Below are 25007 nucleotides of genomic sequence, written 5' to 3' on the forward strand. Positions count from 1 at the left end.
AGTTCGGGTGTAGCTTCAGGATCCAGGCTACCTGCAGAGTCCAATCTCAAAGGCTTCATAGCTGTGCACCCAAGGCAGACCCTGTTTCCTCCAAACTCATGTTACATTTGCCTATACACCTGCTGGTGTATAACAGTGAAAATGCTGTCTCATATCTGTTGCTCCCAGAGCTAATCCTGGTGTATAGTAGATCGTCAGTAAAGGCAGTTTTATGCCAAGTCACTGGGATTGCATAAAATAAGTCTTGTAAACTCAGAGATGTGCCTTGAAAACGTTAACTCTAGGCACTTGAGTTATATAATCTTTTTATCCTTTCAAACTGTGAATTTAGCATGCAGTACTGATTTCCTGAACTTTGCCCACATCATATGGGGATGTCTTCCTGCTTGTGCCAAGCATACTGCCTTGAGTGTGAGCAGCTATAGTGCTTTTCTTTTTCTTGCTGGCAGGAAGATGGGACCTTTATCAGTGCATTTCTGGCCCAGAGCTAGATTCCCCTGCAGTGCTGAGGTACATAGCTTGGATGGAAGGGATGCCTTCTCCCCAGCTGAGATGGAAACACTTGATGGGCTGCACTTGATAAGCATAGTCTATCTGAGAACTGGAAAGTGCTTTACAAACACTCCTCTGCCCAGCCTAATAGCTCAGCAAGATGATGGACAGGTGATGAGTGTTGTGTACGCACCGTCCTCAAGCTACACAGGGTTATCTGCTGAGTGAGTCAAAAGGGCTGGCAAGGCAGTGCTGGGTTCAGAGGGTGGAAGATAGGCAGAGCTATCTGAGGTCACTGATCTCCCATTCTAATATGTATGCAGCATGCTTACTCAATAACATTCCGTTTGCATAACCATTTAGTCTCCCCCACTAATTCCTCCAAGTCCTGCTTTTACTGTGTGTTGGGAGAGCCAGACAGACACCTGGCACAGTGAGGACCAAATAGCCAGGGACTAACACAATTTCCAGTTTATATTTGCCCCATTTGGCATCATTTCACTGTAAGCTTGCTGCAGATCAAGGTAAGAATTAGGTTGTCCAAAGGACATACTTTGTCTGGGTGGCTATATAAAAATAAATTGTGTTCTTTTTTACTAACTCACTATGTCTCAGAATGTCTAAAAACCTTGAGGCTATTCCATCCAGAAGTTATTGATCAAGCCTGTGACTGCTCAGCTTGTTTCAAAGACGATTTGTGTTGAGGGAGGAGAAAAGCTAAAAGAGACAGGATCAAACTTCACTGAACCAAGTACAGCAGCTGGTGATTCTAAGTTAGTAATAGTTTGACGTGGAAGGAGTACTGTAGTTCTCCATTTTTATTTCCCATCTGTACATCATAATAAATGGCTAGTATTACTCAAAGCCAAAATAAAATATTTACGCACTGTGTATATAAATAAGTAGACAGATGTCTGTCTTTACAAACTTGAAATGCAAGAAATAAACTAATAACACTAATTACTTGAGGTTTATAAACTGAATTGTGTTCCCATAAAATTGATAAATTAAAGTAGTGATGCTCAGTAACTATATCTGTTACATTTTAAAATATAATTGCATTAAAATGTGGTTAAGAGTCAAACTCTATCTGATATGGATAGTATATTTAAAAAGAGTAATTTGAACACAGACAGAAGGAAAACTACATGAAGATACAGAAAATCCAGTCCCAGAGATTACAACTACAATATGATTCACAAACATAAGCTTCATGGATCATTACAGAAAAAGATTCTAAGAGCCAGGGAAGTAGGTCATTTGCTGAGAGATTGTGTCTCCTAAGAACATCAGAAGCTACAGCCATAAAGTCTCACCAACAGATCTGCCTTAACAAGGACACCGATAGACATGCTAAGGTTGATGGGGAGGAACACATTAGGCCTTACCCTGAACAAAGAACTGTGATACTGAGAGTAGGAGTAATAGTCTTCCCCAAGGAAGCGTCCACAATGGTTTATCTAATACCAAATGGTCAGGCCTGAAAACATACATGCACATAATGTTATACAGACTGAGCAGGTTACATGTATCTACATTTAAGTGACCCAAGAAAATTAGTATACAGAGTCTAAGATCTGTAAGCACTGTGCCCAGAGCAAGCATGCTATCCTAAACCATCTTCCTTTGAGGATAGGATATGTTATTCAAGTAATGAATTCAAATCACAGTCCAGGAGGGCAATGAAAGATCAAAGGTAAAGATTAGGCACTTTGCACTAACTCCAAACTGTAGATGAAACTGTTAAAAATAGAGCATTCTTTTTTTTCCTTATTTTACATATCAATCACATCCTCCCATGCCCACCCCACCCCAAATCCCTCCCCCATCCCATTCCCCACCCACTCCACAAGGAGGGTGAGGCCTTCCAGGAGGGATCATAAAAATCAGTCATTTGGAGTAGGGTCCAGGCCCTTCCTCCTGTCTCTAGGTTAAGGGAGTATCCCTCCATAAGGAATGAGCTCCTAAAGTCCTTTCTTGCACCAGGAATACATCTTGGTTCCACTGTCAGAGGTCCCTTAGACTGCCCAGGCCTTCTAATTGAGACCCATGTTCAGGGAGTCTGAGTCGGTCCAATGCTGGTTTCCCAACTATCAGTCTGGGGGGGGGGGTCCATGAGCTTCCCCTTATTCAGGTCAGCTGTCTCTGTGGGTTTCTGTAGCCTGGTCTTGGCCCCTTTGCTTATCACTCCTCCCTTTCTACTAGATGAGGGCTCTAAGATGGCATATAAATTAGTTATCAATCTCATTATCAGAGAAGGGCATTTAAGGTAGCCTCTCCACTGTTGCTCAGATAGTTGGTTGGGGTCATCCTTGTAGGTCTCTGGACATTTCTCTAGAGTCAGTTTTCGCTTCAAGCCTATAATGGCTCCCTCTATTATGGTATCTCTTTTCTTGTTCTCATCTATTTCTCCCCCTACTCAATCTTCCTGGTCCCGCATGTTCTCCTCTTCTCCCCTTCTCTTTCTCCTAACTCCCTCTCCACTCACTGCCCCCCACCCCCTGTTTCCAATATGCTCAAGAGATTTTGTCCCTTTCTCCTTCTGTGAGGGACCTTGTATGAATCTCTTAGCTTCCTCCTTGTATCCTAGTTTCTCTGGTGATGTGAATTGTAGGCTGGTGATCCTTTGCTCTATGTCTAAAATCCATATATGAGTGAGTACATTCTTAAACAAGATGTTAAGAAGGAAATGAATAGACACACACACGCGTGTGCGCGCGCGCACACACACACACACACAGTCAACATGGGCATATTATTGCAGAGATCTGTATACAAGTAAGGTCAGAATCACTGTAGCAGGATTTAGTCACCAACGTGTATGTGTAGATAAAAAGAGCTTCTCCATAGCCTCTGCCATTGCCTAGGAACTAGTTTTACTCCCCCCCCCCCACACACACACCCAAAAAAAAAAAAACTGTAATTTCTTTTGGAGTAAGTATTTCAGTGGCCTTGACCTCCCAAGCATGACTTTCTAATGTGCATCAAACCCTCTGGACAGGAAGTTAAGAGATGAAGATCTCAGGGCTCGGGTCTATATGGTGGATGCTGGAAGAAAATGCTAACATGTTTACCTAAGTGAATGATGGATAAAGAGGAACTGGTTGCTAAGTTTTAGGCACCAAGATGTTGAAATGGATCATGTTGTAAACAGACAAAGCCTAATGTAATGTCTGAAACCAGTGAAAGGTCCCTTCTGTGACATATTTAAGCCAATAATGAGGTCTGAGTAATGTTGAAATGATGAGCATCCCACACCTATATTCTACATTATCACTTACCATGGGTTCCCACCAGATGTTGCTATGAAGTATTCCTGAAAAGTTTGAACACGAGAATCATCTGGGTAGCTCCTCAAAGCCTTGTTATCTAGGACTCAGGCCTGGAGAATTTGATTTCATCAATAATATAATAGAGGGATATAAATCTTATTATTTATTTGCTGTAAACCTTATTATTGTGAAATTTATTTATTGTGTGAGTTTGGGAACTCAGAAGCTTGCACTTGCTGGAAAAGCACTCTACTATCGATTTAGATCTCCACCACAAGTTTTTAGTTCTTTTTATTTAATTATTTTTTATCTTATGTATGTGTGTCTGTGTACTACCTACATGCCTGATGACATCCAAGACCAGAAGAGGGCATCTAATCCCTTGGAACTGGAATTACAGATGGTTGTAAGCCAGCATGTGGGTTCTGGGAATTGAACTAAGGTCAACTAGGAAAACAATGGCTGCTCATAACCACTAAACCATTGATCCACACCCCAAGTTACTACTTTTAATATCTCAAGATTATGAAAGCATAACCAGTATACAACATAGAGTATCTCTGCCACTGCTTGTTGAAACCCTTCAGTTCCAAAGAGGCTTCAATGGAAAACTTCTTGTAAAGAATTCCTCAGCTAGGCAACTTCAAACATATACAAATGTTTCAGCTTAAAGAAAGATTCTGCTAGGAGTTTTGGCATCTATATTGCAATTTTTTTTACCTATATTTCCAGAAGATAAGGGTTAATGCTGGAGAGTGTGGATTTGCCTTAAATCCAATTTTAAAAGGTGGTTGATTATTATTCCTATAACATTTGGGCCACTATTCCACCAGTGGGCATATCGGACTATGCATGTCATTATTATAGCTCACAGTGACTGGGTGAGAGTGGCGATTACTCTTTTCCTCCAGTTATGTGCTCGATACCTTCCAGGGCTATGGATGCTGGCCACTAAAGATAAAGCTTCCAGTTGGGTATCAGCTAGAATTTTTTTCTCCATGTTGTATGACTCATGCCTGCAGTTTCAGCAATGGGTTCTTACTGTCAAGTTGTGAAGAATAACCAAGAGTATTGGCCACAGCCTATAATGTCTTAGGAGGCCTATGAGACCCCATTGGCCAACAACTCCCAAAATATATAACCCATATCTGACTACTTTTTTGATAGTATATGATATCTAGTTAAGGTATTATCTCCCCATTATAGGGCAAGTCCATTTTCATTCCTTTGATATATGTACATATTTTAGAAAGCTTCTGCAGTAGTAGGTTTCCATATGATTTTTTCAAAAAAAAACTTCAGTGTTAATTATTGTTCCACTCCTTCATTTTTAGAGCTGGCGGTATGGATGAAACCTCTTTCCAGGTCTTGGGTTTCTCTTGTCTCTTTTTTCTTTATTCTTCAATGAACAATTCTCCTTTTAAGTTCTCATGTGATCAGAATAAGTCCACTAAAAATCACAGGAAATCCTCCTATGCATCATGTCTATAAAGTCTCTCTTGCTGTGTAAATAACATCCATAGGATTTCAAACATCTCTAGGAGTCATTCCCCACACTGTATTGAAAGACTTGAGCCTTGTCACACAAGTAGTCTTTCTAACTATTGGAGAGTTTTCAGTAAGGGCAGGGTAACATTAATTTTGCTTTTCTAAAAGATCCCTCTGGTTGCCATATGTAAACTAAGTGAGAAAGAAAGTGCCAGAGTCAGCTAGAAGAGATGTTATATTAGTGTAAACCAGAACAACATCTGGAAGATATTAGGAAGTAAGGATGGATTGGAAAATCATTTACAAGACTGCCAACAACAGGTTTCAGTGCTCCATTAGATGTCAGAAACGAGAAGGGGGAATAGAGAATTAGACAAGAAACACCAATTCTCTGGCTAGGATAATTCATAAATGAAAGAGCAGCCCTGGGATAAAAGGAAAATAATGAATTCATTTGGGAAAACATTGAGGTCAGTGGGACATGAGGATGTCCAAGTACAGATGTAGAGTTGAGAATTGGATGTGAAAGTTTAAACTTCAGGAGAGATGTCTGGACAGCACGTTTATCTCTGTCTGGGTATCATTAGCATACATGTGGAATCCATGGATCTGGGAAAAGTATAGAAAAGTATAGGAGAAAGAAGCAGAAGAGGAGAGAGGAGAAAGGGGAAGGGGAGAGAAGAGGAGGGCAGGGGAGAGAGAGAAGCGACTAACTAGTTAGAACTTGAAGGATTACAGAGAAGAAGGATCCTACAAAGGAGAGTAGAGCAGTTAAAAGTAACAGAGTAAAGATAAGAGAAAAAGGAGTCTAGTGATGTTCAGGCTAAGAAAAGAGGTGGTGGAGCATTTGGGCATAAAGGGACATCATCTCCTTCATGGATTGGGGGAAATGACAGAAAAAGAAAGTAAGAATGTAAGAGTCAGAGGATAGGGAGATATACAGCAAAGAATGTCTTTTAGACATGACGTGAACTCTCTGCAGCTGTGGTTATCACCACAAATCCCAACATTGTTATAGTTGTACAACATCCACAGACAGTAGCTAAGTGCTAAGTTGCCAGGGCCCCAGAAAATAACCTCCCACCACACTCATGAAAGCAATTTTAATTAAACAAGAGAAAACATGAAAGCATAGGAAGAAGTTCAGCAGGACAGAGGGAGGATGGGAGAAGATAACGGAGCTGAGAGGGCTACAAATCATCGTGGACAGCTATGAAACTATCCAGGAATTAAAAACAGGGCAAAAGGAAATACTGAATATGAGTGGTCAATTGTAATAGACCAGGAGAGGAAACCAAGAAGAAACTGGCTGAAAGGAAGTGAGTGAGTCACACAACAGCCACCAATGCTGAGCAAAGGCAGTGTGCATGAGGCAAGAGAGTTGGAAAATGTTTGGAAGGTCAGGAGATAGATCAGAGAGCAGGGTACTTTTTCAGGAAATTTATAGGAAAAATAGAAAGCATTGAGAATTTTGAAATGGCTCAAGGAGCATGGATGATTGAAGGAGATGAGACTTATTAGGGGAAGAGAGAGACATAAAAGTATTACAATGTTTTAAAAATGTGTTGGCATGAAGGCAGGAGAGAGACAAGAGTTGACAAACACTAAAGACTGTGGAGATGATGGCTTATATATTCATTTAGTGGCTTATTTAATATAATACATTATATTACAATTGGAAGGAGATCATTATGGAGAAGAGTTTAAAGTGGATGAGACACTCAGCTAATCAGCTTCAAATTGGAGCTGAATTCTAGAATATTTTTATGGAGGCACTGACCATACCTGGACCTCTTCGTGGTGTAAGAGTATTGATAAAAAAGGACAGATGCTGAACTAGGAAAACAGAGGGGAAAATATCAATAGGATTTTTTTGTTGGGTATCTTTTGTTTTGTTTTTCTTTGTCGCTTTCTTGTCATTTAATGGGTTAAGTACCCAAGGCAGGGCTGTGATGAGAAGAGACCCAATGGTAATCCAAATGGCAAAAAAGTTCAAAAATAGAACTACTGAGAACTAAGGCTGAGCACTGTTCCTAGGGATGAAGGGGAAGCTGTAAGTGCTAAAACACATGATGCTAAAACTCAAAAAGATCATGAATAGGTCTTGAAATGGAGTGTAAAGCAGGAAAGCATCTATTTTAGAACATAAGCATGGAATTTGGGGGATGGGGTGATTTATGAGGTGTTTGCTACAGGAATTGCTGGACTGGCTGGATTAATTTTGCAAGTGAGCCAGGCAACTCCAGGCTTTGCCAGCCTCTCGGGGGATGAGAGAGATGCACAAAGAAAGTGAAACAAGATTTTCAGCTCCAATGAGTCTACCACATACTTGTAAAAAGATGAGCCAGTATCAAACATCTGTTAGGACACCTTGACAGTTGTCCTTGTTACCATCATTAACTGCTATTGTTGATAAGTTAGAATGAAATAAAAGAATGAATTGAAAATACAAAATATTATATGCTCTAGTGTCATGGGAGACACAGAAATATAGAGTGTGTTGATAAAGTAAACATGCACATGAAAACCTGAGTTCAGATCTGCAGGCCACTACTTATAGCCAGTTATGGGAGAGTGTGTCTGTAAGTAAACTGGAGTGGAGGAGGGGATAGAAACAAATAGATGCCTAGAGTTGGCAGGCTACCCAGTCCAGCTAAATCTATGAACTCCAAATCCAGTGAGAGACCCTGTCTCAAAAACTAAAGGAAGATAACTGAGGAAGATATCTGAAGAGCTCTTGCCTTTAATGCATGCACACACATATGCACATGAATACACATATGCATATGCATATGCACATACAGATCCATGCACAAACATGTATACACACATATTCATACACTGTGTGTGTGTGTGTGTGTGTGTGTGTGTTGAATAAACACTGATTTAAGGAGGGAAAAGTAGTAAATACATGAAATTGGTTTTGGAAGACTTCTTGGAAAGAGGTCTACATAATGGTCATTTTAAGTTGATACTTCTTAATCTTCATTACAGTGAGACACAAGGAGGAGACTGGGTGTCACCCATAGACTGTAGAATGAGTCCCTGGAGTGAATGGTCACAGTGTGACCCTTGCCTCAAACAAATGGTAAGTATTTGAATCCATCCACCTGAGCTCCTCAAATGAACACTAGCATCTTCAGGGAAGTGGCTATGAGGCAGGGATACCAGAAACAAATTCCAACCCAGGAAAAGGTAGTCACTGAAATGAATGTAGCTGATCTCACCAGGAGACCTGCATGTTGAACTGGATGTTTGTGACATTTTATGCATGTAATAGACTCCATAACCTCGAAGGCAAAATTCTATTGGTAAGTAATGTCAACAGTGGTTTCTTCCACCTCTCTCTTAAGATCACGGACCCATTGGGAGTTCATCCTGCAATACTGTAGATGTGGCTTTATTCCAGCAGTGCTCAACCTGTGGGTCTCAACTCCTTTTTGGGGTCAAATGACCCTTTCAAAGGGATTACCTAAAACCATTAGAAAATACAGATATTTACTTTATGATTCATAACAGTAGCAAAATTACAAAGTAGCAATGAAAATAATGTTAGGGTTGGGAGTCACCACAAGAAGATGAACTGTAGTAAAGGACTGCAGCATTGAGAAGGTTGAGAACCACACTACTTTAGATCACAATCCACTTTTGCATTAGGCAATACAGTGTTTTCAGCTGTTCTTTGTTTGGTTATTTGTTTGCAGTTTCGTTCAAGAAGCATTGAAGCCTTTGGACAATTTCATGGGAAAAGCTGTGTTGAAGCTTTAGGTGACAGGCAACAGTGTGAACCCACTGAGGAGTGTCAGGAGGAACAGGACAACTGTGGCAATGACTTCCAGTGTGGAACAGGTGATCTGAGAATCCAGTTGTTCTCTATGGGCTTTTGTGTACACTAGTGAGTGAAAATAAATAAACACATTTTCATAGATGAACATAGCTATGTAGTCTGTAGAAAGAACTAAAGTGTGTCTAGCACTCACTTCCAATGCTAAAGCACCCACAGTGACTTCAACAAATGAGAATATTTAGCATTATACACAATGTGTTTCCTGATTTTGACTGCAGGCAGGTGCATAAAGAGGCGACTTCTCTGTAATGGTGACAACGACTGTGGAGATTTTTCAGATGAGGATGACTGTGACAGAGAACCACGTCTGCCCTGCCGTGATCGAGTGGTGGAAGAATCTGAGCTGGGTCGAACAGCAGGCTATGGGTTTGTATTTCACTTGAATCTGTCCAGGTGAAAATGAATGGAAATGGCCTTTAATGTCCATCATGACAAAGAATACACAGAAGGGCTTATACAAAGGGCACAGTTGATGTAGATTTTGATCTGCATTCATTTGAGTCCCCTAGAATATTTAGTTAATTTGCAGAGATACTAGGAGTCTGTTGAATAAGTTTCACTCTGAGTCAGTAGGAGACGGAGCATCTCATATGCAAATCTCAGGAAGACCACAGAAACACTGACATGACATGTCAACATTTAGAATTAAATGGCCCACAGCATATGTGCCAAGTCCATTAAAACATCCAAATTCCAAGTGTGGCTACCCTCCACTGTTTTGTTTCTTGAATTGATAACTGATTATAAATTCTGAAGAGGTTCAGGCATTCTGCAGTTGGGCTAGAAGAAATGGAATCAAAAAGACTAGGTCATGATAGCCAGGTGGGGGTGGCACACATGCCTTTAATCCCAGAACTCGTGACACAGAGGCAGGATGATCTCTTTGAGTTCAAGACCAGCCTGGTCTACAAGAGCAAGTTCCAGGACAGCCTCCAAAGCCACAGAGAAACCTTGTCTTGAAAAACCAAAGAAGAAAAAAAAACTAGGTCATGATGCCAGAGGGTAATAGGGTTTGGAGTCTTTTGTAGAGAGTTGACAGGCAACTCATTCTCCACACAAAATTAAGGGGCTCTGAGCTATAAGCTCTAAAGGAAGTCTAGGAGTTTAAAACTTGGGACTATATAGAGCAGAGAGGATTCTGCAGACATCTGTGCTCCAGGAATCTGGAGGATGACAGATTTGAGGTCCTGATCTAGTCCATTCCAGTTGCAAAGCACTCCAGGGACATTCACTGCTTAGTTTGCATAACCACCTTGAGCTGGATAATTTCATCCCTGACACAGATGAAGTTGTTCTCACATTTTGCGGTGGACAGACAGAAGAAAATGATTCTGTTTCATCATCTAGCATGTAATGGGTTTCTTTATCCTCAGAGTTTCATTCTTGACTCAAAATAGATGCTCAATAACTATTTGGTGGTAGATAAACAGGTGAATTATTTAACGAGTGAACACCCTATTCATAGGTACCTTCTGAAACACTGGTAATATCTGGTAAGATATAAACTAGGTTCCTAGGATGAAACTCAGGAACAGAGATCCAGAATGAAGACGGGAAGAAGAAAAAGATGGCAGAGATGGTAAGAACAAAGCTGACAGAGAAACAAGAGTGACAAAACTTCTTGGGTGTGGTGATTCCCCCACAGGGAGATTTAGGAACGTGTAAATGGCATTTGAATCACCACTGGACAGTGCCGTTGACACTAGCTGTTAGAGGTTAGCAGTGTTGGTGTTGAGCATCCTACTGCCCACAGCTCCACACCATCAGTGGTACAGAGGTCAAAAAGCCTTACACTGAAGACTATTTCCTCCACATCGGATTTGGCTGAAAGAAAAAAAATGTCTTTTCTCTGAGGTCAGAGGAAACATCCATTTAATGAACATAAGAACAAAATTCTAGGATACCAAGAGTCAGGAACAAGATAAATGTTTCACACACCATTTATTCACTTCATAAAATCTTACTCAAATGGCTTTCAAATATTACCCACAGTGCCTTTGGCCCTTAGCTTAAAAGCTGTGTTTGTGATTCAAATGGACTGTCTAGGGCCAGGAATCTTACTAAATGGCAGTTAACAGTATAGAGCTGTCCAAAACTTTTCTAACCAGATCACTATGAACTCAAATTATCCTAAGCCCCTTCTGCATCTTTGGGGGGGGGGGGTGGTTATCTCTAATCTCAGCGAAAGAACTTGAAACAGGGAATCGCATATGTTATTTATTCTCACTCAATGCAGATTTATAGTTTGTGTTACAGGAAAAGAATACAGAAATGTTGGCCTACTTAACTGAAAAAACAGTCATTCATAATCTATTGGTTTCCTTTGTTGAGGGAAAAGAAAAAATATTTAACATAGCATTTGCCAGCAAGTTTCCTAAGGAGGCATCCTAGAGAACTGGCAAATAATCTTTAGAAGCTCATGCTTTAATACAGTCAGGGCTGGTACTGGGGAACAGATGAGCCATCAAGGCTGAGAAGGGGGCCCAGCTATGGAAAAGATTAGCTGCAGACATGGAAAATGAGGCAGGCCCTTGACAGAATCAGTCCATCAACAGGTTTTATTGAATTCCCTACTATTATGAGCAAAACCCCTCGACAAATTTAGTCTTTATAAAAGCTACTACTATCATTTGCATAATACCTTGGATTTTTCAGAATCTCTTTGTACACTCTATCTCTACGGATTATCATAATGGCCCTGTGTCTTTGTTGGGGATGCTTTCATATTCTTTTTGTAAGTAAGAGCTAAATGAAATAATTTAAGCCCTTTGGTGAGTGTTTCAGGGAAATAAACCCAAGTTTCTCTGTATCACATAAAACCATATTTCCTCTACCACACCACTTTACATTCTCCTTCTCACCACACTCACCAATACACTTCTCCATACCACTTCAAAGACCTAAAGTCAATGCCTTTTCTGCAAAGCAAAACTAAGCTTACAAAATGATAGTTCATGGGCCAGTGAGATGGCTCAGTGGGTAAAGGCACTTGCCAGTGAGTCTGACAGTCTAAGTTTAATCCCTGGGACTCAACTTCTGTAGGTTGCCCTCTGACTTCCACACTTGTTTTATGACACTTGCATTCCACATACATATACACACATGCAGACACATACTAAACAAATACATGCAAAAAAATTAGTGGCTTAAGCACTATTTATCATCAAGCCTATAATTCTAACACTTGAGAGGCTGAGGCAGGAGTATCATTCATTCAAAAGCAGCTTTGACTGCACACCCAGTCCCTATCTATTTATCTATCTATCTATCTATCTATCTATATCTATATAAATAGAGACATACTATGAAATTTGGATATTTATAATTAACCTCCATTATTCTCACATAGCTTTGAACTACAGTGAAATAAAGGTAACAGGGATTAAATTAGTTACTTTTCTGTTGTATTAGTTACTTTTCTATTGCTGTAGTAAAATACTAAGACCAAGGTAATTGACAGAAAGAAGAGTTTATTTGGGCTTATATTACAGTTCCAGACACATAGGAGTCTGTCATGGCAGAAAGACATGGCATCGGAGGGGCATGGTGGGAGGAGCAGGAAGCTGAGTGATCACAACTTCTACCTCAAGAAACAAACTGAGGAAGAGAGAACTGGAAATAAGGTGAAGCTATATGTATATGTGCATGTATATGTATATGTATGCATTTATATATTTATTACACATATTAAATGAGACCACCACAGGACAAAGAAGCCAGTCTGAGCAACAATGCTTAGGAACTACTTCTCTACAGTTCAGTCTGGGTGACTATAATAGATCCAGTCTCCTATTTCATACACCTGACTCTCTGCATGAGCAAGTCACAGGAACTTGATATAACGAATTAATCTTTACCCACTTGAAGGACTCTCATATAAGTTGCTACTCTGGCAGAAATCCACTGCATTACAAATGTTTCAGACTTCTGTCTTGAAGGCATCTGAGATCCACAAACGTTCAGGGAAGTACTCCAACCCATCTTGCATTCATTGAAAGAGCACAAATCAAAACCAGCTGTAAATGATGTACAATATGTAAGGAATGACTATTTTTTCTGATCTAAGCATAACTCCACTTCTGTGAAGGGAGCCTTCTTGTCAGTTCACCTGGTGAATTAGAGCTGCCTGTAGTTCTGGGGCAGCTGTGGAAGCAGTCATCTCTAAACACTGCCAAAGAACACGTTTTTCTTCAAATTTCCCAGGTGATGACTTTTCTATTCATGAACACTTTTCATGTTTCTTGGCAGAAAAATATTGGCTCATTTTAGACCAGACTGGCCGTCTCTGTAGGAGTGGAATCAAGTCAAAGGTTTTTGAAACATTTCTCCCTTAGTGGTGCTTTAGACTTTATTGGCTTCTGTAACGTTCCAAGATGGACCCAGCCAACTGGTTAGTGTGCTACCCTGTGAAAAAATATCCTTTGAGCTAGGCGACACATAATAAAGGGCACCCTCCAGGAGAGTGGCAAGTAAGATGTAAGGTATTAGTTTCCTCAACTATTAATTATGTAACTGACCTAACAATAACACTCAGCCTCTAAATATACTTGTTTTTCATAAAATTGGTAAGTTTAATGGCACAGATGCTTCATGCTTTCTTGAGTCTTTTTTTTTTTTTTTTTTTTTTTTTTTTTTACTTAACACTATTTCTTTTAAGACAGGAACTTGCTATGTAGCTGAGAGTCCCAGGTTTCTGCCACCACACAGGCTGTATGTGGTACTGGGGTCTGAACCTAGGGCTTCATGCTTGTGAGGCAGACACTGTACCAATTGTGATACATGGCTCCAGACCTCTAGATCTATCATCTACTGTCTCAAACACACCTCACTAATATTACATAATGGAGAGCCCAAGCTCCTATTTCAGCACTTAGGGTTCACTTAGACTCTAATGCCTTAGGAATAAAATGGTCTCCACTTTTTAAAAATTCTAACCAATATTCAAAAAATGGACTACAAAATACTTTTTATAAAAGGCTATTATGTGTCCAATCTTTTTGATATCAAAGAATTGAATGACATTACTATAACAAAATACCTTCTACTCTTATCTACTTATTCATGTGGGTAAATTTATCATCATTTACCTCTATAAAGTGAAAAGTAAAAGTAAAGTAATATTGGTGCTGATCCAGTATTAGGAGAACATATGACATCCACCAATATTGAAATTTATCTATTAATTTGAAAAGAAGCCCAATTCATTTCACTGGGATAGCTTTCCAATACAATTTTACTTGATTTGATAATTACTTTAAAAATTAACATACTTATATATACCACTTACAATGAGTTTTAATATTTAAACTCTATGGTCAGGGAACATTTAATACTTGAAATACTCAATTAATATACTTTGATACACCAAAGCATGAAAAAGTGACCCAAAGATTATTCAACATAAATTACATTACATTCTATATTAAGTTAAAATTCCGTGGGAGAACCATATGCACTTTCACTATGCCAGTGATGTATATTAGATTTAATTTTCCATATAGAACAATAATTACATTTTTAGTAAGTATTCATAGCCTGATGGCAAATTATATCATTTGCAACTATTTAAGCTTAAGATGAAAAATATAGGTGCCTCACTAAAATGTTTATGAAGTCATAGCTAACTAAATTGCTTTAGAAGGTACAGAAGTAAGAACATTACCTCTGAAATGTGCCACATGTGGGAGCTTGCCCACACCATTCCTCATGTACTTTCAGCACCATCCCAGGTTGAGCCTGCACCAAAACCCAAACCAAACCTTCTATTCTTAAACTCCTTGTATAATCTCCTCATGATGATCTCTTCCTTGTATAACATGGGTCTTCTACAGCATTTATTTATACCAGTTATTTGGCACAGTATATTCTTCCCAAACTATTTTTTAAGTAGATAATTATATTTCGGCCCCCACACCTGCAACTTCCAAGGAATTTTCATGGGATCCAACTGTATATTAACTGTATTCCTATCACTCTCTGCTTATTATATTCACAGAGATGTGGTAATTAGTACCCTAAGGTTACTCATTAGAAAGGAAGGTGAGGTTCGTTGTTCACTGAAGGAGTCTCTTTAATGAAGGTACTTAGCGATACAAGGGTTACTGTCCCATTACATGTAGTTGAACTTCTATTCAAGAAACAGACATCATCTGTTCTTTCCACCACTGCATGACTTCAAGGTGGATGAATTGCATCCAACCTACAGTGAAAGGAAGACAAGAAGCGATTACTCACAAGACTGGGCTTGACAGGAATCTCTGCGTTTGAGCTGCTTTGCTTTCCTGGGTGGTTTGCTGAAGCTCTGGGGCTTCCGGAGCAGCAGAGCTAACAAGGAGCAGCTGCTACCGTTAGAAGCCCTTCTCAAGGTGATTGCACAAATAAAGGAAAGCAGGGAAAAATACATGAGACCTTTTCGTGTCCATTAGCTTCTCCCCATAACATACCGTTGGCCAAGGCAACTAATATGGTTGTGCATAAAACCTCACAAGATGCCATGGGAAAACAACAAAACACAAGCAAGTGATAAAATTTTAAAGTAAATAAAGCAGCTACAATGTCTGGGCATTTATTCCAGTGACTTATTTGAGCTCATCACTCTAATCTTCAGCTCTGTGTTGGAACTTCACAGCCTTGGCATTTGCTGGGAAAGGTCTTTTGGGCAGGTTAGGCAGCAAGTTAATTTTATCTATAGCTCAGCCTTCGCAAATAATTTCCTCAACTATCCTTCCCTTACAGAGCCACAATGTTGCTTTCTTCCAAGTTTCATATAGAGGTAAAATGTGTGATAATTTTGAAGTTGTTTTAACCCACCCATTGGTATTGTTTTTGGTTTTATTTTGTGTTTTGTTGTTATTGTTTTGTATCAGGGTGGGCTCATAGTGAGTCACCCATCCTCTGACTAATTACTCTTGAAAGCAATATACAGATTTATAATCCTGTTAATTGGAGTTAGGTATGTAATCTAGAACAATGGATAAAGTCTGTGTCAGGGGAGTTATAGGCGTGTGGAACAAATTTCCATTTTGGCATTCCAGGCTCAGAGCCATCTGTTGTACACACTGCCTACATAGCAATGGATGCGCTCCTCAAACTGACAAATGTGAACTTGACAAAGAGGTAACAGTTTCTTGTGCCGATACTGTCTAGAAATCAAACTGAACTTTTGTTAAAACTTTTGTTTAAAATTAAAAACAGCTAAAGGATGTTTCTGTCTGTGAATTAAAGTTTGCCAAATAAAAATATATTTTTTTGTTGAAGGGATAGTGCATAGAACTTTTGAGACTACCTTGATCAGATGCTGAATTTTGTTTTTTTGTTTTTTGGTTTTTTTTTTTGGAATGTTCATCTTGGACAACCTAATAGGAACAATATAATCCTGGGGGAGGGGAGAGATTCTTGACAAGCAGTAAGACAGCTGGAGGAAGGTTTAAACTGAGAAATGGGAGAAAAAGACAGCCCCAATGTCAATTCATAGATGAAAGATTATGTGCATATATTATACTGTCCCCTGGGATGTTCTGTTCTCAAATAATTTGAATAGTTGGTGTTACAGCATTTGGTGTTTGGTTCACTCAGCGATGTGAAGTACAGCCTTAGAGCTAAGACTCCAGGAGCCAGAGGGTCCCATGTGTCCTACTTACTGCCTTTCTTTCCTGTGCTCTAACAGTACCCGAGGTGCCAGAGAGTTTACAAGATCCTCCTAAGGCATGCTTTCTGCCAAGGCACTGCACCAAAGTGAATGGGCTTTGGCTTCTGTTCCTGATTAAACCCCACACGTGTTGAACGACAGTGACATGAACCAAAGCTGTCTCACTCTCCCTGCTACAGAAGGCTGCCTTGCATTAGCAATGGTATTTACCTATATGATCCATTCTGTTTCTTCTCAGGGTCAACATCTTAGGGATGGATCCCCTGAACACACCTTTTGACAATGAATTCTACAATGGACTCTGTGACCGGGTGCGGGATGCACATAGTTTGACATACTATCGCAAACCTTGGAATGTAGCTTTTCTGGCCTATGAAGTAAGTCACCATAAAAGAAAACACATTCTTTTGTTTTTGTTGGGAAAGTGTACCTTGATACATTTAATAGTAGGTTCAGTAAAAATTTCAAACAGTAAGAATTTAAAGTGAGCATGGGGCTCACTTAAAGGTAAGATGTTTCTTAGACCTCTTCAGAAACAAAGCATTGTGCCATCAATGCTAACTACACACATCTATACTCTGTAAGGATCACCCAGGGTTCTGAAATGACTAAAAACAAGATTAGAGCAAATTTTATGTATGATCAAAATGATCAAACTACTTCCATATGACCTGTTCCTTGGATTAGTTCTTTGAGTGAAAAAGTCCCATTGTGTCCTCTTCATCCCATTGCTAGAAAGGTCTTTCTGATGATGTTACTCCCACCAGACTGAAAAACATGCAGACTTTTTAAAAAGTGGAACTGTTCTTGCTTGAAAAACAACATCATCATGAATTAATCTCTACCTATTTCATCATGAAGCTATCCTGTTTGCCTACAGATGTTAAAGATTCATATCTGGACCAGGTTGGCACTTTGTTCACAAATAATCACATTGTCTTATTTCTTGCACCTGTAGATCTAGAATAAAGCCACAATTTCCCACAAATCTGAGGTAAATTTGGAGGCTACAGTCTTTCTCCATAGTGTCATCTTTTCCTCACTTAAGCACAAAATTTTGTGAGTAAAAGTCAACAGTCTACCAAAAAGCACTTTCCTGACTGGTGAAATGGTACCGATGATTAAAAAAAAAAAAAAAAGTTTGTCTGGATATCTGAGTTTGATCCTTGAGGCCCACATTGTAAAAGAAGAAAACAGATTCCTGAAGGTTGTTATCTTGTTTCCATACATGCACTGTGGCACACGGTGCCTACATACACACGCACTCAATGTAAATGATTTTTTTGAGTCAGGGTCTTCTATATAGACTTCTCTAGACTATAACACACTATGTAGACCAGGATGGCCTCAAACTCACAGAGATCTCTTTCCATCTGCATCAAAGGTACTGTGGTTAAAAGCATGAATCGCTATCCTTGACAGAAAAAAAAATTAAGACTTTCTCTAAGTGGAATCTAGAAATCATGGTCACTTTAGCCATTACTGATGGGTGAAAGTTGACTGGCATGTTTTCTTACTTTGTTTTCAATGCTCAAATCTTCACTTTGTGAAGTCTTTACTACTGCTAAGTTCTGAGTGTAAAATATGTAAGATTTCCTCCACGAGCTTATGTGTTTGCATACTCGATGCCCAGATGGGGCTCCTGTTTGGAGAAATTGTGTAACCTCTATGGTACGGAGTCTAGTGGGAGGAAGTGGGTCACTAGGTTAGACCTTTTATCTATCCAGTCTAAATGTCTACTTCTTCCTTCTCAACATGAACAGGCTGCAGGTACCACTTCCATTGCTGTAGTCAGACTATCCCCATTACTATGCACTTCCCACCCATCATGTACCTACTGTAGCCATGATGTACTCATCGTAATCTCAGACCTCAAGGGGCAAAATAAGCCTTTCCCTTCTTATGTTTGAGTCAGATATTTTGATCACAGAGATTAAGCAATAATTAATGTAACCTCTGTGACCCAGCTCTACAGCTCCTGTATAAAGGTGATCTTGTATGATATAGAATGGTAAGGGCCTCATGACCACCCAGGATTAAACATCATCCTACATCAGGAGAGTAAAGACAATGGTTCTGCTTGCCCCACCTCTCAAAAGCTATAAGGCTCAACATTTGAGTATGTTTTATACTTTAAGAGAAATACATTGTTTCCCCTGTATATTACTTACACCACTGGGACATTTGGAACAGTATCCCATAATCAAAAACATTAAGCTTTTCTGTTGCAAAACTAATCTATTTTCACACAATGTGGAATAAATGAAATCTATAAATCACTTTTTATTAGTTTGGGTGTGATTAGTGCCTCCAAATGAGTTTTTCCACTGAGCTTATAAAACAGTAGGCAGGAATGTAGACTTGAGTTCTTATTTGGTACCAATCAATGGAGAGAGGTATTTGAGTTGAGTCCTTCCTAAGTCCCCGTGTCTCCTTGGTGCTATGACCACTGGTGGTAACCTTGGACAAACCTGTTACAGTCTTGGAAAATAAGTAGCCAAGCTTGTCATATCATACATGAATAAACATGAATTCTTATGAGTGGAAATCTCAGTTTTAACTTACAAAGGTTTTCTTCAGTTTCAAAGGCTCAGTAAAATAAACGTCTATCACACTTTGTATAACAGTACAAAACCTGAGTTAAGTATATTTTCTTTTTGCCTATTATCAATTGCATGCGTAGAGGGGGTACTCACAGATTTGTGCCTGATGAATGAATTTTGATCACATTATATTTATTTAATGTGAGTGTAATGTTGCACATACTGTGGAGTTCATATGGAATTCAGAAGACAACTTTCAGGGGTCACTTGTCTGTTTCCAATATGTGGGTCCCAGAACTCAAGTTATCAGCTTTGGCAGCAAGTACCATTACCCACTGATCTATCTTGTCAAATCATGTAAGTTAGTTCTTAAGCCTTATTTGGGTTACTCATTGGCAATAAATTATTGTCTTTTGTTATTGAAAAAGTTATGCTGGTCTGCAATGACATCTTCTTATTCATCTCTCTTCACTTGATGTTTCTTGTCTCAAATGTTCTGTGGTTTAAAACCCATCCTTCATGGAAAGCAATCCTACCTCATCCCTGAAGCTATGAGATCATTAGTAAAGTACTTATCACGTGACTCGGTTTCCTCATGCAGAAAACAGAAATAACACTGCATACCTCTTGACAAGAAAGGGATATAAATTTGAAATCTTTCCAAGGGTTGTTGGCACAGAGCAAGGACTCAGAAAACACTTGTTATTACATATTTCTAGAGCATAATTAGTGAGAGACTTAGGCAAGGCTAGGAACTTCATTAGAGGTTACATAATAGATTGGTGACCATCAATATTATCATCTCTCCCATTGTGTATTATTGCATTTTCTGGGTTATTTTTACTTTTATTTTTCAATACAGCATTTCTCTATAAAGCTCTAGAACTTACTCTGTAGACCATGCTGGCCTCAAACTCAGAGATCCACATATGTTTACCCCCCTAGAGTGCAGAGATCAAAGGTATGTGCCACCATGCCCATCAATACTCAATTCTTATTCTTATAAAACAATATATCAGGAGCTCTAAGGTAGAGCGGCCCTTATCATAGGGCTCCCCATATTGACTTCACAAAGACTTCAACCTCTAAATACCATGGGTTAAGTTTCTATACTTTTAATGCCACATATACAAATTAAAATTCAGCTTAGTTTAAGAAACATACCAAAACCATACACAAATTCTAACATATTAACACCTAACTTCAATCAAATGGGCAAAAAAAGTCTTAAAGTGTTTAAATTTTGGACGGGGGGGGGGGTTGGGGGAGGGAACAGGGATTGATATGTAAAATAAGAAAAATATTAAATAATAAAAAAAGAAAAAAATAAAGTGTCTAAATGTTTAATGAGGTTGATTTAGGGATCTTTGGTCGGGAGGTTCTTAGGAGATTTTTGGAGTTATGTGTTTGTTTAGGTTAGTTTTTAAACCTTTTCTTTATTTCTTTCTTTCCTTTTTTTTTTTAGTCAGGTCACATTATATATCCCAGTGTTCTGGTTAGTTTTATGTCAACTTGATACAAGCTAGAGCCATATGAAAAAAGGGGAACCTCAATTGAGAAAATGTCCCAATAAGATTGATGGGGGGGGGTGGCAACTCATTGTGGGTGGTGCATCACCTGGGTTTGTAGTCATATATCCCATAAGAAAGCAGGATGAGCAAGCCAGTAAGCAGCACTCCTCCATGGACTCTACATCAGTGCCTGCCTCCAGGTTTCTTCCCTGTTTGAGTTTCTGTCCTGGCTCCTTTCAGTGATGAACAGTGATATGGAAACATAAGCCAAATAAATTCTTTCCCCCACAAGTTTCTTTTGTCATGGTGCTTCATCACAGCATTAAAAGACCTAGCTAAGACATAATTGTTACCAGGAGTTGGGCATTGTTGTGAGAAACTTGACCATGTTGTTTTGGGGAGGATTGTGGAAGGACTTTGGAACTCTAGGCTAGAAAAGTCACTGAGTGCTGAGAACTAATTTAGTAGGCGGTTCTGTAGAACAGTGTTGATGATAGAGAACTTTATGTGCCCAGTACCATCCGGCCTTCATTAGGTTGTTTAGTTTAGGTTTGCCTTTATGGAAAAATACATGAGGTTAAAAATTCAGAAACCCAAACTAGCAAAGATTTGCAAATAAAAGCAAACCTACTATCCCTACAAATTCCCATTTCATCTTCCTCTTCAATGTATACTCTTCTAGATTATCTAGAAATTTTAAAGGAACATAAAACATTGATTTTTTCTGATATGTAGTAGGATATAAAATTTAAAAGAATAATTTTGAAGCCAGGCAGCTGAAGTATTTTTATTGAAATTTACTAATATGTATAAAATGCCTGAAAAGCTTACTGATAGGCCCACAAACCCTCAGTCAGTATTTGCTATATTCTTTCATTTTATACAAATTCTGGCATATATGTATATATAGATCTGTACTGCAATGTCTTTAATTATATATTAATTATTAGAATATTACTGTATCTTGTTTGATATGAATTACTGCATTGAATTCCATAACAAGCTTCAGGTCAGCTATAAGTGTCTCTTTCTGTGCAGTCCAGAATCAGACCATGTACAGTTTATTTAGTAATATCCTAAAGATCACAGGATGTGATGGCTAGTTTTAATTAACTTCACACAAACTCCAATCATCAGTGAAAGATCAAGTTGGTCGATGGATCTGTCTGCAGGAGATTGTCATCATTACGTTAGTTGATATAGGAAGCCCCACCCTAAAAGTGAGTAACACCACTCCTGTGTTTGGATCCTGAACTATATAAGCGTACTGAAGATAAACTGAGCAGCAAGCATACATGCATTCATACTCATCCTCTCCCTGCTCTTGTGTGAATATGACTAGATGCTTCAAATGACTGCTTTGGCCTCCTCACGATGATGGATTATAACTTTAAAGTTGCTTTTGCCTGGGTATTTTATCACAGCAATAGAAATAAAACTAGGTTTTGATCTATTTTAATATTATTAATATATACTTATTTATAATTTATAAAATCACTTATGTCTTTGATCATATTAACATTAATTATAAATGTTATTATAATTATATTATTTATATAATATATTAATATCAATTTATATATTTTAAAGTATATGATTTATAACATATTTGTTCTATACTTATTATTATTCTAATACAAATACATTGGTCCTGAGGAGGCAGGTCATTGCTTTGATAAACATGAATTTCTAATGCTACCTGAGCTATTTTATGAGCGGAGTATGTGGAAGAGTTTGGAATTTTGGGTTAGAAAAGCTGGCAGTAGAAGTTAATGGGCCATTCTAGTAGGAGCTTGAAAGACAGTAATGTTAAGAAGAATGTGGACAGTAGAGGCCTAGTGTGATGTTTCAAAGAAAAGGGGCTCTACTGGGAACTGAGATAGAGGCCGTTTGTCCTGTATTTTAACCAAAAATATGGCTTCATTCCACCTGTGACTTGAGACTTTGAAATGAAATATAAAAAGAATGGATTGATTTAGTTTGAGCAAGGAACCATCAAGGATCTGTGGGGTTCAGGTTGGTGTTGCCTTTGTGGAGAGGCCCCTGTGCTTCACTGGGGCAACAGGTGTGTGTCCACGAGGTCAGTGCTCAGACGTGGACACAGCTGTGGTCCAAGAGGAGCCAGGCTAGATCATCATGAACACCGTTCACAGGGTGCTAGTTGTGAGGGAAGTGATGGAGAGCAATTGAGGCTGGGCGCTGTGTGGCAAGGTTGGGATCCCTGCAGAGAGGCCCTCATAAGCTGGCGGATGAAGGTATAGAGCCTTGGTTGCAATAGAGACCCTAGGATATTTGAAGTGTTGGGATGATAGGGCACCCACTAGGAAATAGATATATGGCCCTAAGCCCCAGAGAGAAGCTGTGCCAGCCACAGGTAGCAGGGACCCAGGTTATATCACAAACCCCAGGTGTTGGATATGGAGGTATAGGAAATGCTACTTATCCTTGTAACGAGTACAGTTTTTCCGCCTGCTGCCCGGTCTTGTCCTGCTACCACGCCACCAGCCCCAAATAACACACAGAGACTCTGTATTTGATACAATACTGTTGGCCCGGTTACTTGTTACTTATCGGCTAGCTCTGCCTTTAATTATTAACCCATTTCTATGTATCTTCACATGGCCTTCTCTTACCGGGGAGGCGGCTGGCGTCCAGCTCTCTCCAGACTCTCCATCTTGACTCCTCCTTCCTCCTTCCTATTTCCTCCTTGTCTCCTAGTCCCTCCTATCTTCCTTTCCTATTGGCCAACAGTGCTTTATTATTAACCAGTATGAGAAACATATATACATAATGGCATCTCCCATCATCTCCTCTTTTCTGTTTAAATAAAAAGAAGTGTTTTAACCTTAACATAGCAAAATATATAACACATCAGTTATCAAATAAGAATCACAGCTAACAATATTTAGTCCATTAACATTTAGCAAGACTAAAAGAAACTATTCTATCATCTATCCTATATTTGTGAATCTAAAGTCCTATATGTAACTTATCTTTAAGCCTAACTAAGGAAAACTATAACCATAACTATTTGTCTTCAACTCCATCAAAGACCACAGAAGGATAATATATAAGCTCTAGAAATGACAGAGACATCTTGCCTTTTCAGTCACCCGAAGTTCTTCTGTAATCTTCCATCTTCAGCCCATAGGCCATAGTGTGTCTGACAGACTCTCCAGTAAAGCAGGAAACTTCAAACTGTCTTCTTGTATTGGCAGTTTGTCAGTCACTTTTCTCCGTGCCCTGCATACTGTCTCGCAGACTCTTCCATGAAGCAGGATCTCTGTAGCAATGTCCATCTTGAATCAGGAGTCACTTTCCTGTGGGTCCTGCATGTCCAGTTTATACATCACAAAGTCAAACAGTCCAAACAAGAGCAGTATCTTGTCCAAATGGCTAGTCTTGCCATATTGGAAGCAAACTCCAAAACGAGTTTCTTCAATGTCCATCTTCTTTTCTGGTGCAGGTGGTATTGCCAAGAGCAATTATGTCTCACTGTCACGAAAACCCTAATCCATTTTAAACGCCATATTCTGTAGGTCTTTGAAAGGTTTGAAGAATGCCTATCTATCTCAAATACATCTCTGTGTATCTTGAAAAACCTAACTAACTTAACTCTAAGCTTTGACTATCATAGGTAATTATCTATAATCTGTACTACATTATACATTACATTTCTAACTGAGCTCAATAAACACAATACCTAAACAAGAGGAGAAATATACATATCACCTTATTGACCTTAAATTGTATCAATAAATGAAAATCCATTCCAAAACAAAGTATTCATATCTATACCATAATTCCCTTTTTACCTTTAAAAAGAATTGGCTGTGATCATTAACCATTTATAAGCAAATCCATTTAAATGAAAACAAACATTTATAAACGATATTTGGGAATTTGGGCGTCATTCTTTCCAAACTACTTCCTGCTGATAGGGGCGCTGTCATGGGGATCCTAAGAAGATGCAGAAATCCTGGCTGTAAGTCTGCGAGGCTGCTTTGTCCAGCTGTTTTGAATGTAGGATCACCAGCGACTGTTTCAGGGGGCCTGGCTTGCTCAAACCACATTAGTCTGCAAGGAATCCACAGCTTTTCATTTCCTGTTGAAACAAAAATAGAAATCCTTTTCCCCAGTAACTTGTCCTTGAACTTAAATGTTGGAGTCAAAGCATTTTTAAAATATATAAATTGAATTAATCCC

General features: G+C 39.0%; 1 protein-coding gene across 1 annotated transcript in view; it reads left to right on the forward strand.

The window, feature by feature from the left end:
* The window catches only part of C9 (complement C9), a 44808-nt gene that overhangs the window by 3288 nt on the left and 16513 nt on the right, over positions 1–25007 (forward strand). Inside the window, exons 2-5 of the mRNA XM_051182497.1 lie at positions 8247–8340; positions 8957–9101; positions 9318–9465; positions 16986–17124. Of these exons, the coding sequence (XP_051038454.1) occupies positions 8247–8340; positions 8957–9101; positions 9318–9465; positions 16986–17124 (526 nt within the window). The remainder of the gene's footprint in view (positions 1–8246; positions 8341–8956; positions 9102–9317; positions 9466–16985; positions 17125–25007) is intronic.

Source organism: Phodopus roborovskii, unplaced genomic scaffold (assembly GCF_943737965.1).
Source record: "Phodopus roborovskii unplaced genomic scaffold, PHOROB, whole genome shotgun sequence".
Taxonomy (NCBI): domain Eukaryota; kingdom Metazoa; phylum Chordata; class Mammalia; order Rodentia; family Cricetidae; genus Phodopus; species Phodopus roborovskii.